The sequence below is a fragment of the Atractosteus spatula genome, chromosome 2, assembly GCF_055471065.1.
Source record: "Atractosteus spatula isolate fAtrSpa1 chromosome 2, fAtrSpa1.hap1, whole genome shotgun sequence".
Classification (NCBI taxonomy): Eukaryota; Metazoa; Chordata; class Actinopteri; order Semionotiformes; family Lepisosteidae; genus Atractosteus; species Atractosteus spatula.
Window position 1 is genome coordinate 35,273,872 of NC_142707.1, and position 15,262 is coordinate 35,289,133.

Genomic DNA, 15,262 nt, shown 5'->3' on the forward strand with positions numbered 1-15,262 from the left:
GAGGCATGTGAATTCTTTGTTCTCTGGCACAGCTTTGATGAGTAATAATCCAGGCACACTTGGTTAAACAAATATTTATTACAATGACAAAACACAAATTACACTACATACCACAACGCATACAACACACAAGTTACTCTATGTACAGTATTTACAAACAGGCATTTCAGAGGTCTAACATTCTGGTCACCCAGAAAACCCCAGACTGCTACTAAGCATTAAACTCTTAATGCCTACAGAGGTCACATAGATGAGCTGCCTACTAACTAAATACAAAGCGACCTCCAGTTAAGTCTCTCTCTCTCTCGCATGTATAAAATGCACCCTAATCAGGAAAGACATTTCTGACTTAGGTACTGTATCTTTTACTCAGGAGACCCAAGTTCCCTAAAAACACAGAATAGCATGTTCTCTCTAACAAGGTTCAAATACTTAGCTCCAGTTAGGTTTGATTTGGATGATCATAAAGTAGGGGATCTCGCCTGGCGCAAGCTTCGAGTCCTAACTCCTTGGGACTCCTCTCTCCTCTTTGTTGCCTGCTTCTTGTCTCTTCCTCCTTTTCTCTGTGCTCTTAATGTGATCTTATATTGTCTGTTTCTGTCCTGCTCCTTTGCAATCATTAACCCACAACTTACCTAGGTACTGTATACTGAGAAACTTTACAATTGTTTCTGCTCAAGGGACCCCCAGATATCAACAAACATCCTCTCTGTTTTGAAGCTAGAAGTGTTAACTCTTTCAAGTGTCACAAACTTTATCTAAAAGACACTTTTCAGTCACCTAAAGATATAACAATATACTCACAATCAAAGAAAAATAAATTTTACAGATCACAATGCAGTCTATAATAAAGCAAGATGAACTTTAGAGAAGTCCAATTAAAGAACTAGGTACTTTAGTACCTGTAAATCACATAATCTTACTCCTGTTAAGGAGTGCCAACCTGTTAAGGCTACTAAGGCCTCAGTCTTCTGCTGCAGGGAATTTGCTCTTCAGCATTCTGGGGAGTATTGGCACTACTGAGATCTGTCACACACAATGAATCATCAGATTAAGTATGTGAAGGACTAAGGAATCCAAGGAGCTGTATGAAATTCCATTTTAAAAACCTGCAATCTCTTAATCAATAAATTTAGACACTCTGACCTTCATGCCTGTAGCATCATCTCAGCCTACAGTACCACTTTGAACTTCGTACCTGGGTCAGCAGGATCATCTTCTTTAAAAGATCAAGTAATAGGTTTATTCCATGCTGAAAAAAAGAAGAAAGAGAACACAACGTTTTGGCCGAGGAGCATTCTTCAGGTGTCAATCTTTCTTTAAAAGATGCCGTGGAAGGGCAATTCTTCTTTGTAACAAAGCTCATGACATCAGTGAAGAATTTGGAGGAGCGTTGCAGTTCTCATTGACAGCACTATAAGCTCTGTCCTGTGGCAATGTATCCTTAGCTGACCAAGGCCCACCCAATTCCAAAAGTGCATGGAGGCATTGTAAAATGTCATGTGGGGAATCCCATTGAGAGCTGGCCCACTGATATGCAGTGTCCTCCAGATTTAATTGTAACTTCAGTGATAACATGCGTCACATAACAGAACAAGTTACATATTGGATAATGAGTCTTGCTTAAAAAATCTAAAAAATGTTAAACTGTAACCATAATGTCATAGCACAGAGCAAATCATATTTGACATAAATAATTGAATTGCCCAAAGGGTCTGAAGGACGTAGAGCAATTCTGACTGGAGGAATGGTCACTAATCTCACCTCAGTAGTGCCAGAAAGTGAAATACATTTGCTCCTTCTGAGATTGCCAAATGCAACACAGAATGTGACCCCTTGACATCTGCAGACATACTGTATCTAATTATACAGAAAGATGTAAATGCTATATTAAAAAAAGGTTGTCCACAGTACTGGACTGAGCAGAAAATACATGTTTTCTTTGTTTAACCACTGTATAAGTGGTCACACCCTATAGTGCACCTGTTCGTTTTAGGAAAAACAAGTAATTGTAGTCTCCAAAATAACAACGCATGTTAACAGTTACAAATCATTACAGAGTACAATGTATTGGAGAACATCTAGGTTATTATTAAATAATTTAGGGATCCTGACAAGTAAAGATATTTTATATCTTTAACCGATCGCTGTCACTTTGGATCTCTTAATGGGTATAGGTCTGAAATTGGTCTTGTTAAGTCTGGTGTTCCTCAGGGCTCAATACTGGGCCCCTTGCTCTTCAGCATTTACATGTTTCCACGTGTTTCCAGCTTATAAGATCACATGGCCTCAGCTATCATTTCTATGCTGATGATACTCAAATATACATCCATACCAAGCCTGACACTGATGTGGCTGTCTCTATTCTATCTAATTGCATCTCTGACATAAAAACTTGGATGACTCAATTTCCTTCATCTTTATTGTGACAAGACTGAAGTCATGCTTATTGGCACCCCCCATCAACTTTGTAAAGCCAATCCCGTAACCCTATCTGTATATGGTTCTGTACTTGAGCTTCAGTCTAAATTGAAAAACCTTGGGGTGATATTCGATTCTGGCTTAACATTCAACCCACATGTGCAGCATATTGTCATCTTTTTTTCATCTCGGAAATATCGCTAGACTACACCCTATGCTATCACTAACTGTGGCTGAAAAGCTGATCAACACATTTGTGTTCTCTTGAATTGACTTCTGTAATGCTCTACTTGCTGGGGTATCTAAATCTACTTTGAACAAACTGCAGTATGTCCAAAATTCAGCAGCCAGGATCCTGACCAGGTCTAGTGCAAGTGAGCACATTACTCCTATCTTGGAGTCCTTGCACTGGCTTCCTGTCAAATTCCGTGTAGACTTTAAAATCCTCATGCTCACCTATAAGGCTCTGCATGGCTTGGCTCTTCTAATTCTGGTTTCCTTACTGTCCCTCAAGCCTGTCTACATTGTATGGGTGACAGGGCCTTCTCCTGTTATGCTCCCAAGCTCTGGAACTCTCTGCCCAAGGATATCAGAGAGTCAACTTCTCTAAACTCCTTCAAATCCAGACTCAAAACCTTCTTCTTTAGAAGAGCCTTTACTTAACTGGTTCCATTCTTTACACCTCTGCTTTTCCTAGTACCACCATCCACAGTCTCCTCTCTATAGTGTAATTGTATTTTATCTTGTGTATTATGTTTTATTGTTGTTCTCATTCTGTAAAGCACTTTGAGAAGCCCCTTTAAAGGTGCTATATAAAATAAAGTTTATTATTATAATATCATATGGAAAGGTTTATATACATTAAGCTATCTCTGTGAATACAGATGTGTATGCTCCAAGACAAAACACATTTAATAAAACAAAATACTTCCAGACACCATTAAAAAAAATTAAGTTTATTTACCCATCAAATTCTATCCCATATTGACCTTGTTGCATAAAAAAAATAAGAGCATGAAACACCTTGCCTTTTGCCTGATGGGCAAGTAGAAGCTAAAAACTGTTCAGGTGGCAAAAAACAAATTTCAAATTTTACCAAAAAAGCATTGAACTTTATTCCACTATGCAGGAGAAAAATACAAAATATTCTCCTTCACTAGACGTTAATCTTGACTCTGAAATGTCTGTAAAAAGGTTTTTAGCTGTAAAGTTTTTTCCACTGGCCCCTGGTTGTGGTAAAAGCTCAGTCCAGTCAGTAGTTCAATATCTCGCACTCGAGCTACATGGAACTTCATCCACTCCTCAACCCACAGCAGGCTGCTCCCAGACTAAAAATGAGATAAATTGGAAAAATTACTTGAAAGAAAATGCAGTAGATAGTGACAAGTGTACAGAGCACTACACAACATATCAACATTGAGATCAGGGTTTAGGCAAGATGTAAATGCTTCTAGATAAAGTCTAGGGAAATTGACTGAATAGAAAAGAATTAGGGATTGAAAATAAAAAGCTTATAACCTTTGACAGAACAGTTAATGTCACAGCTTCACCTTTTTACACTTAACTGCTTTTTAATTTAGAATCAATTGTTTGGCTCCTATAGCTATTTCATTATCTTTTTAAGACTCATGATCTCTTTTTAAATAAGTAAACACTTAGACTTACAGGGCAGCTCTCACTGTTGTCAGGCCTGTGAGGAAGTATAAAGGATGTAACATCCAACTGGCCATGACAGTCACTTGGGGAAAAGCTGGAGTTCTTACAGCTGGTCAGAATTAGATAATAGTGAGTGGGAATGGGGATTTCCATTCCTGTGACATACCTTTAAAAATAAAAAAGAAAAGTCTCATAAAACATGACAAAATTGCTGTTTTCAATCAGTAGGTTCTTAAAGTAACTTCAGTTTCAGAAGTCTACCCATCAATTAACTCAATTAACTTATTGATGTCTTTAACAAGGTCATTATGTAATGTTGTCATGGTATTTATTGGTGCCAAAAATAACACTTTGTATAGATGTAGAAATCAGATTACTTACTGCTTGATTGTTTTTTTTGTATCAAAGTGTCCATCATAGTCATAATCAAACACAGGTCCACTGATGATATTAAGGCCACTTTTTTGCTGGGAATATTTCACCAGCAGAACATCGTGAATGTAGACCCACACATCTGTCAATGGAAACAGTACCAATGAAACATAAATGCTTTTAAAATATCAATAGGTCAAATGCTGAAAAACAGTCATTGCTCATATTCCATGAACACTTCTGAATTTTCAATTTACAGGAGAAGCAGTAATACTGTATTCATATAGCATCTTTAAAAAAACACTTTTTATGAAAAAATAAGGTAAGGAGAAGATAAGCAAGATAAGATTTGGTATGGTAGTTCTGAATGTGTCCAGTATTTCCTTCCATTCATTACAGTGTGGCTCAAGCCTGGAAACTGCTTTAGGAGAGCAGAAAGAATGGTTACTAGTTATGGTTACTAAGTCGTGCTCTTATAGTTTAAATAAACGAGGGGTAGTACAACCTCTGAAACAGTCTTTTCTCAACATTCTTTATTTACATCCTTTCATTTTCTGACCACTTTATCCAGTACAGGGCAATGAAGGAGCTGAAGCCTATCCCAGCATGCAACAGGTTTAAGGCAGGATACACCCTGAACAGGATACCAGTCCATCGCAGGGCACACACAAACACAGATATGCACACACTCACATCAGGTCCAATGTTTTCAGAAAACAGTTAAGCTACAGTATGTATATCTTCGGACTGTGGGAGAATACCCATGCAAATGCAAGGAGAACATATGTACTTCACACAGTTAGCATACCAGGTTTGGAATTGAACCCAGGACCCCAGTGCTGTGAGGCAGTAATGCTAACCCTGCTTTTTATTTATTTACAGTTCAGTAATTTGTCTGCTGTCAATAACAAAAAATTGTGATGTTTGAGTTTCCTTAATGTTATTTATGAGTGTGTGTGAAGTACTTGGGTTTACTTAGTGGCACAGTTGGTAACAATGCTACCTTTCATTCGTGTACTGTATGTTAACTTTATATATTAGGTAGCACGTTGGTGCAGTGGTTAGCATTGTTGCCTAGCATACCTGGGGTTTTATCTGTGTGGAGTTTGTATCCCTCTTTGTTCTTCCTCTGGAAGCTCCAGTTTCTTCCCACAGTCCAAAGACATAATGATAAGTGAATTGGGTTCTGGGAAAGCTGGCCCTGGTGTGAGTGTGTGCATGTTTGTGTCTGTGTGTGCCCTGTGATGAACTTGCGTCCTGTCCGGCGTGTACCCTGCCTGGCCTCATTGCTTGCTTGGACAAGCTCCATCTTCCCTGCATTTCAGAATTCGAAGAAGCACTTCAAATTTCGTATTCACTTACAAATATGCTGTGATAAAGGGGATTATTTTATTAAAATGTACATAATGAATTCACTTCTTTATGATATAGTTGGGTCTGTTAATTTTTATTTAATCAATGGAATGATCTTAAATGTTTGGGGCAATTACAACCATCAGAGGGCACCATCATCCATCTATTTTCTAAATGCTTCTTCCAATTCAGGGTCGCGGTAGAGCTTATCCTGGCACGGGCTGGATGGAATGCAGGTTCATTGCAGGAGACATAAAGACAAACACACACTCACACCAGGGTCAATTTTCCCAGGAGCCATTTAACAACATGTTTGTGGCTTGTGGGAGGAAACTGGAGCAGCCAGAACAAATGGCACCATCATTCCACAGAATATAATCATCCATCTATTCATTAATCTTCAACCAGTCTACTGAATGATGGCAAGCTGAAGCCTAACCCAGTACAGAACAGGGTGGAACAACACCCTTGATGTGATACAAGTCACTCTCATCCTTCAGATACTACACATTTCTTCAGAAGGTGAGAGGAAACCAGAGCTTCTTTAGAAAACCTGTACAGACATAGGGAGAACATGCAAACTCCAAACAGGTGGACACATCACTCTGTCATTTCAGAGAATGGAAACAGAAAATGTAAAATTAAACTCCATGGAGTAACAGTATACTACATTATATACAAGTATATTATTGAATTACTTTGCAAAATAAGTGCAATTGTCTAATTTAGATTACTGTAAAAGTGGCTGAATGAAAAATATTTTTTTCTGTTAGTGTTAATGGTATTATTAAATTAATAATAGCATGTTATTTTTAGACAGGATTCATGTAAGTCTGATAAAAATAAGATATACTGTAAATGAGATGCAAATATAAAAAAATCGCTTTCTATCCTTTTGCATACCTGTATCTGTTTTTCTTTCTTTTTATTTTAATTAGCTATAACTCTTCACTACACAGAGCTGGATTGAAAACTAAATTAATACCTTCTAAGGGACAATGTCCAGCTGAGTTTAATTTTAAGTCTAAATTTATCTGAACTTTAGAAACATTACCTTTAGGCAAATACCAAATCAGCGTTTACTGATTAACTGAATAAAACAGTGTACAATAATACAATTCTAAATGTTTTACTAAAACTCTCTGAGGCTGCACAGATTGCTTCAGTTAATTTTTTCTTCATTTTGGAATAATATCAAGGACAAACTATCAATTGGGTGTTGTGAACATGTATCAAGTGATGTCAAATAACCAAAGCACACACACGCAAAGTCTTTTAGTTCTCATAACATTCATTTAACTTTTTTTAGTACAACAACGGTCTTTAGATAGTTAGCCAATACACCTCTAATTCAATGAAGCTTATTTCCACACAAAACTACTAACAAGATTATTTTTTTCCAAATTTTTATTCCACACATATATATTTTAATTGTCTTGTTCAGTGTATCAGTTGTTATAATCTAGGTGCTTTTAATGAAAATCATTCTAAATAGATAAATTATAACTTATGCTGTAGTTATACACTTCTTATCAAAGTGTATACACTCTGCTATGGTACGGACCTTCTGTGTTGATACTGTAGCAGACATATGGACAGGCCTGGATAGGAGGGAAAAACTCTTGGGCTGGGCAGATTGTAAGGGGCTAATGAATGTCAATGCAGCATGATGCTTCTTTGTGGAAATAAAGGCATTTTCTTGGACACTGGGAAGTTTGACATCTTTTCAAAAAGGGTGACCTTTGTCTCTCTTCATCTCTGTGCCTCTTGTGGTTAATTTGTCTCTTAGCTATTCGCTGTGCCTACAGATAGGGAGCACTGTAATGTGACTCTCTAACTATAAAAAGGACCACAAAAAACATTTTATGACTAAAAGCTAAGATTCTTACATCTAATAGATAAGTGATACGAGTTCATTTATATAAAGTCATGCAACATGAATTTGAAGTGCTATAATTAATACAAATTTTTTTGCCAATTAGAAAATTATAAATGTTTTTCCAATTCTAAAAACATATTATTGTATTATTTCATCAAATCAATGCCACTAGGAACATACAGTATGAGCTGCTGTAGGATGGCATAGTAGTACAGTGGTTAGCACACCTGAAGAAGGCTTGTGCTAAGGTGTGCTAACCACTGTAATAAACCTATTACTTGTTCCTTTGCAGTGGTTAACATTGCTGCCTTGCAGCTCTGGGGCCCTGGGTTCAATTCCTGTGTTTCTATGTGTTCTCAGTTGGGTTTATGGGTTGCCTCTGCGTACTCAGGTTTCCACTCACAGTCCAACAAATACTATCAGGTTAACTTGCTTCTTGGAAAAACTGAAGCTGGTGTGTGTGTGTTTATCATGTGCTGGACTGGCAGTCTTGAACTGGAAGTGGTTAGAAAATGGATGGATGGTTGAACTGCCCTACTGAAATTTATAACTCGGTTATGTAGTTCTAAAATTAAACTTAAGTTAGAAAAATAAAAATATTTAAACATCAGTTTTAGCTTAAAAAAATTCAAAGACTTTTACACAGGTTGTGACAAACCTCCCAGACACAATCATCATATAACATTTCTCTTTCTTAATTTTTTGTGTGAAATTGTGATTTAAGACATATTACAGTACATTGAAAATGTAGGAGAATGTGCCAACTACTGTACTGGCATTATGCTGTATGTTTCTTAACTTTTGAACAAATTTCTAGACAAATGGCTTTGGAAAGTCTGTTCAGGACCTGTTTTAACTAAATTAAAGCACAAAAGATAGGGAGAAACAAATTATATCAACACAGCTAAAAGCACAACAAACATGTATGGAATCAAATACAAAGTGCACAGCATACAGTACATTCTTAAGAGTGGTGATAGTAACAAGAAAATTGGCCACACTCCCCCGATATGAAAAATATTTACCTTTGAATGCATTATACATTGGTGCAATATTGCTGGTTAGTAATGAGTCTGGCTCTCTGTCTTGGGTTCCAAAATCTACAGAAGGAAACAAACATATAATACTTAGATATCCAAATGTTACTTGGATTTAAAAGCAAAAAAAGAAAGGCAACATTCTTTTTTACAAATATTATTAAAAACATCTACACATACATGGTAAGGGACTTAAATCAACTAAACTAAAAACTTAGTAAGTAAGTCTTTGTCTTAAGATTGTATTATTTTCATGACATACTGTATGAGACATGTCCAGATCTTATTTATGGGCAAGATCCCCTTCACATACTGCAAGTTCATATTCAATAATTCCAGCCTGCTGCCTTGAAAATGATAAATCCTATATTCAAGGGCATGTCTGTGATAGTCAGAGGTTTTTCACATTTTCTCTATGAAAAATAACCATAAATGAAGGCTTTGAAATTTACAGAGGTGGTTGAATTGAAGTTTTAATTTAATGCAGGCAGTAGAATCTTCATTAACACCAAATTCATTTTTCTTGCTTGGTCAACACCTGGTGACTGCCTCATGGATATAATGTGTTCACAACTCTTACTCTGTTCATCACGTTTCTTCCATTGTTTAAGTTTTAAAATAAATTAGATAGCACCAATGAATGTCCGTAAAATCACTGTACTGTACTTCTTAATTACAAAAGCACATTCTAGCAAGAAAGCAAAACAGTAAGGTATACTGTATGAGTGCCATTTTGAAAAGAATGGGGGCAGAACAATGTCAGATATTGATTCCAGTGGAAAAACTGAAGCATTAAAAATACAAACAAAAGATGTTTTTCTTATACTGTATAAATATTTTGCGTTTGTAATGCCTCTCAGGGTTTTTCAAAAGTATTTGGTTATTTTTAAAATCCTGAAGCTTGTATTTAGAATTATTTCCCTGTTTCTGGACTGAAAGGTAAAAAAGAAAAAAAATGTTAAATTTCTGAAAGCAGATAGAACCAGAGCCTTATTTTAATGGCAGCAGTACTCTATAATCCTGTTCTGATTTAATGAACCTAGTGCACTTACTTGGGGGGTGTAAGAAACCAAAGGTGAAATTCTGGTCAGTGCCGTAGCTGGAGCACTTTTGACTTTGGCTGTCTGGGATTCGAATGTCAGCTCGTAAACATTCTCCTGTTTTCGGATTCAGGGGACTGATGCTTTGCTGTTTTTGAAAAAAAAACGCAGTATAGATATGAAATGGATTGTTACCACAAAACCCTACTGTTTTCTACTGTGGCAAGCATTGTGCTCACTGGATATTACGTAATCAAATTTCTCTGATGGAAGACCATAGTGGATGTTACATGAAATACAAATAGCTATTCTTTCACATGGAAAAATGCTTGTATTGTAAGTCTCTCAATAATAAACCAAATACAATCGGTTTATTGGTTATTGTAGAGAAATACAATTTGTTGGATAGCCTTCTCGTGTTCTTTGTTTTTTTTTTTGTTGAGAATTACAACAGAGAAGGCCTTTGGCTCCCTATTTCTCACTAATTCCCTCCAATATATCTAAATGGATAAGGTCATACTGTATAGAAGTACTGTGTAATAACTATCCATCAATCTATTTTCTAACTCCCTTATCCAACATAGGATTGCGGGAGAGCCAGAGTCTATCCTGGAAAGCTATGAGCGTAAGGCAGGACATACCCTGGGTGGGACACTAGTCCATCTCAGGGCACAAACGCAGACACAAATGTATACACACTCACACCAGGGCCATTTTTCCCAGAAGTCAATTAACCTACCAGTACTGTATGTCTTTGGACTGTGGGAGGAAACCAAAGCACCCAAAAGAAACCCATGTAAACAGAAGGAGACCATACAAACTCCACACAAACAGCACTTCAGGAATTGAACCCAGGGCCCCAGAGCTGTGAGGCAGCAATGCTAACAGCTGTACCCCTGTGCTGCCCAGCCAAATAACTATGTATACCTTAAAAATAATCTTTATGAATTCAGCTTAGAGGTGTGTAGCCCTCTTCAGTTTGGTTTACAGCATGACTAGTCAATCCACAGCCTTCCCTCCCACATTGGTGCTGTTTCAATCAATTATATAATAAAGGAACTACTTGTGTCAAAATTAGTCCATGGTTTATGGGGGAACTGTGGCAGCTTGTGAAGACATGATGGTCAGTGAGTCAGAATTTATTTTATTGTGATTGTAAAAGTGAAAAACAGCTGTTTCTTTAAGGAAAGAAATATCTTCTCCTTCAATTCTATATACAGTAGGAGTAATGTTCTCAGTACATTGAGTTTTTGCAGAGTATTTTTTTTTCTATTTGGTCTGGAACCAAGTGCAATCAAAACATAAGAAAATGAAAGTGTCATCAGTTAAAAAGCAGAATGCTAAGTTAGATTCCTGTCCTCTAACTCCTCTTCTCCACAGAAATCTTCAAGACCCGATAGATATAAGTCCCTATAATCTAGGTTGTAAGTGCAGCAGAGCCACACAGACCCCAGACAAAGAAGAACACTGCCACACCAAAAATACTAGCTTCCTGCCATGGAGAATTAATTGCCATAGTTCCAATGGGATGATTCACAAGCCCCTGAAGCCTCTTGCACTAGTCTTTTTTAACAAACTACAAGAGGTTCTGATTTAAGCCTTAAGAATCTTCAAAGACATTAGAAACTTTAACGCGGATGACTTTGGAACCAACAGTAAAACAAGAACCGGAACACACAAGTAGAAACTGTGTGGAAGGGTGTTTCTATGCAAGGTCTTGCAGTTGTCTGGAGTAAGCTACTTAGTCACACCTTCAAAGATGATACCCTGGTATATTGAAGAACAAGCTAGATTTTATCCCAGGATCAATTAACTAGTCTACAAATGGGCAAATCATCATCATTATTAATAGTAAAGAGAAGACACAATAGAAATAAAAATGCACTTACTGAAGCTTGAATTGTGTATGCTATCCACAGGGGCATGAACAAATCCTTGCTGTATCCATTGACGTAGTCTAATTGATGCAAAATACAATATGTGGCGTTTTTCTGCAGCAGATGTGGAGTTCCATATGGTAAATGAAGGTCTGCTGCTTTCAAAGCTTGGAAAGAATGTTTAACAAGAGATTACATAAATTAACAGACTGCAAGCTTTACTCCAAAAGAGAGCTCTCTCTCTGACCTAAATTTTCCTTGTTACCTGCCTCTTCAAAGCCCTGTTGCAATTTTACTTGAAGGTTTAACCCCATAGTTTGTCTAAAATACATAGCCATGTTGTAATCGATAAGACTGAAAAAAAAAACTGCAGTTCAAAATCCTTTATAGATATAGACATTTTGGTTGTCTTACCTGTGGTGTGGAGAAGCTGTTGGTTGAGACCATCTGCCTAAAATTAATAATGATTGTTAATTTTCATTCAAAACTCTACAATACATACAAATACAGTACACACAATATATACATACAGTAGACATTAAAAACACAGATGAATAAAATACAAGTTTAATGCATATTGCTTTTATTTTTAGTTCTGAGTAGTACAGCAGAGAGGCAACATAATAATTTTGGACTTCCTGATATAAAGGACTATAGAAACAAATCATTTGTACATTGAAAACAACACAAGCTCCTTTGATGTCTTGTCTGAGGTCCTGAAATAGAGGAAGACCAGTTCAGTTCTCCCAATGCCTTCCTATGACTCTTAAACCAAAGGAGGTCGCACAGTGGTCATGATAACACATAATAATGTGTGACTTTACTTTTACATCATTAAGGCAAGGTTAGTCCTTAATAAAAGAATTAAAAGTTTAGACTTTTTATTTATGATACCACACCTCAGACAGAATGGTGGCACTGTGGTTAGCATTGTTGGGACCCATTCAGTTCCTGGGGTGCTATCTGCATGGAGTTCACTCTGGGTACTCCACAGTCCAAACATAAACTAGGTTAATCGGCTTCTGGGAAAATTGGCCCTGGTGAGAATGTGTGTGTTTTTATCTGTGTGTGCCCTGTGAAGGAGTGGCGTCTTGTCTGGGGTGTGCCCTTCCTTGTGTCAGTTGCTGGCCAAGATAGTTATTCCCCTTCATGATTTTGATGAAACGGTTATGGATAAAGGAATACCACACCTCACTCTCAGTGAGAGAACTGCAGGAACATCCCAGGTCATTGAGTAAAGTCGGTCGTGTCTTGGAACACGTTAAAGGATGGGACTGCTCATCTGGGTAGGTGGGGGTATAAAAGGGCCTTCGCAAAATGTGGTTCAGGCTCCCATGGGTTCCATTGTTTGGGGCAGGTGAGATATTTAACAAGTCTGAAATTACAGAGGAGTTCAACAATGTTTGCGGAATGTCTGAATTATATCAAAGTGCACTTAAGCACAATTTTTTAATAGAAAAATAAAAAGAGGCATACATATACTATAAAAATGTTTCATAATCTTCAGGGTCATACTCTTTGATGCAAATTAGATTTAATGTTATTAATAACATAACATTTTAACCTCCCTTAATTGCTGTGGTGACTAAATGGAAGAGAAAATATTTAGTTGTGCTATGGACAAAGCACAGAATGATGTACTTCAAACTAATAAAATTGTACTCCATGCTGCTGTGACTTAGTAAGTGTGAGTGGAACATAGGTCAACATACATATTAATGTCAGTGATACTTTAATTCAAATGGGTTTCATTCATAATTAACCCCTTTTCATCAATTTAATAGCCTTTAGTCTTCAACTAGTCTTTTTTTAATTTGTAAAAAAGATATTTTACATGGTTCATTAGGTACTTTGCAATGTTTTTCAATGGTACTGATCCTTGATTTTAAGACTATATCCTTAGTTTTAAGGATGAGCTAAGGAGGAACCTAGCAATAATGACTGCTTATGAATACAGGCAGTGTTAGATTAAAGTCTTCCCTTTAAGCTACTTCTACTTCATATGTTTGCAGATCAGGTGTATGTTTTCTGAAATCAGTTTTCCAGAGGTGAAATCCCCAAGAAGTGAAATGACTTCTTGGAAGAAGCATGACAAACTTATGAAAAAATGTTTGGCTTACCACAAAGAAGGTTATAAACTTCAATATTTTCAAATGGAGCCACAGTGGTGTTTGATTTGATTCCTGGCCCATAGCCAATGAATATTCCCTACAGAAAAGAAGTTTAAGATAATGAATGCAGATAGTAGTTTAATTGTTTCTCTCTTGGTCTCTCTGGAATCTCTGTAATGCCAGCAAACATTCATAACTAAATATGATTATCTTATAGGTGCAAATTGTTAAATTGACACAATTAAGAAAATCATAAAATTAAGAAAAGGCAGTGAGTGGCCAAGTGCAATAATACCTGCTAGATCTACTGTATTCACACATATCTGAAAAGATACAGAGCAACATTTCATTTCAATTGCAAAAACACACAATACCAAAGGCTAAGACTGACACTGGTGAGAGACAGACCTCCATACAACAAATGAAAGTGAAAGGAAAGACTGGAACTGTGGCATGCTATGATTTACAGCACTGGTCTCACAGGGAAAAAGCGCTCAACCCAAGACATGTTAATTCCCCGATAAACAGTGAGGCAATTCCTACCAGGAGTCGAATGAAATGAAATGAGTATTTCCAGAAGATTGTAAATTATTGATTTGACCAAAAACAAAGTTAAAAAATGACCAAAAATGTCCAACAATATATATTTGCAGTTTCTGATTAATTTAAAGTGAATGTATAACATTACTAGATTTTGTGCAGTTTGAATTTTATAAGCACAATCAGGTACTGGTGAACTGACATGCAATGCTAGCTGACAGAATTTCTGCACTCAGTGAATTACTCCTGAGTATCCCAGGACATCTGGAAATGTGTAAATGCTTTTGAAGTGCATTTTAAAAAGCTCACTGGAACTGTCACACTTAATGCCACGATCATTTTCTACAATAACTTTTTCCAAAGGTTGTTGCTAAATTCAGTACATTTGGTATGGAATTCCCGATCTTCTTTCAGCCATGGAAAAAGTTTTTAAACCTATTTTTGTATACTGTAAATAGGAAAAAACACATTTTTTTCCTTGACTTTGCTTGTACAAACAGGTTTGGCTCTTTTGTTCATGTACTGTATATCTGCATAATAAAGATGACGTACAGTATATACAGTACACAGCAACTTTCATACAAAACAAAACCCACAGCAAGCTTGTTGCTGAAATATACTGAAACTGTTCAGTGCAGCTCACACCGTTAAGCTTTGTTCCATGTTAAATACTTACAAAATACTTATTTCAAAATATGTATTGCAACCTCAGCCATCTAGCAACAGGTTTGCTTGAAAAACTATGATAAGTGATAATCCAAGAGACATTTCTTTCAGGAGATACTTCTTCATGCAATGGATTGTGGGAGAATGGAACAAGCTGCCCAGCTACAGTATGTTGTTGAAGCTGATCCCCTGGTTTCTTTCAAGAAAAGGCTGGATGATCCTTGGATCAATTACATAGCTACTCACCTACAAATGGTCTAGTAGTTTTTTGGAACCATTCTTGTGCTCTTGCACAAGTGCCTTGAAAATA

At 36.7% G+C, this 15,262-nt stretch overlaps 1 protein-coding gene across 2 annotated transcripts in view; it reads right to left on the reverse strand.

The window, feature by feature from the left end:
• Positions 1–3,361: 3,361 nt before the first annotated feature.
• Positions 3,362–15,262, reverse strand: part of enpp1 (ectonucleotide pyrophosphatase/phosphodiesterase 1) — a 52,361-nt gene continuing 40,460 nt past the window's right edge. For both annotated transcript variants that reach the window (XM_088928086.1, XM_088928094.1), the window contains 9 exons: positions 13,756–13,843; positions 12,826–13,010; positions 12,050–12,086; positions 11,648–11,802; positions 9,771–9,906; positions 8,707–8,781; positions 4,459–4,591; positions 4,087–4,243; positions 3,362–3,749 (listed from right to left, as the gene is read on the reverse strand). In XM_088928086.1, coding sequence (XP_088784212.1) covers positions 3,585–3,749; positions 4,087–4,243; positions 4,459–4,591; positions 8,707–8,781; positions 9,771–9,906; positions 11,648–11,802; positions 12,050–12,086; positions 12,826–13,010; positions 13,756–13,843 — 1,131 coding nt within the window. In that variant the 3' untranslated portion in view covers positions 3,362–3,584. The remainder of the gene's footprint in view (positions 3,750–4,086; positions 4,244–4,458; positions 4,592–8,706; positions 8,782–9,770; positions 9,907–11,647; positions 11,803–12,049; positions 12,087–12,825; positions 13,011–13,755; positions 13,844–15,262) is intronic.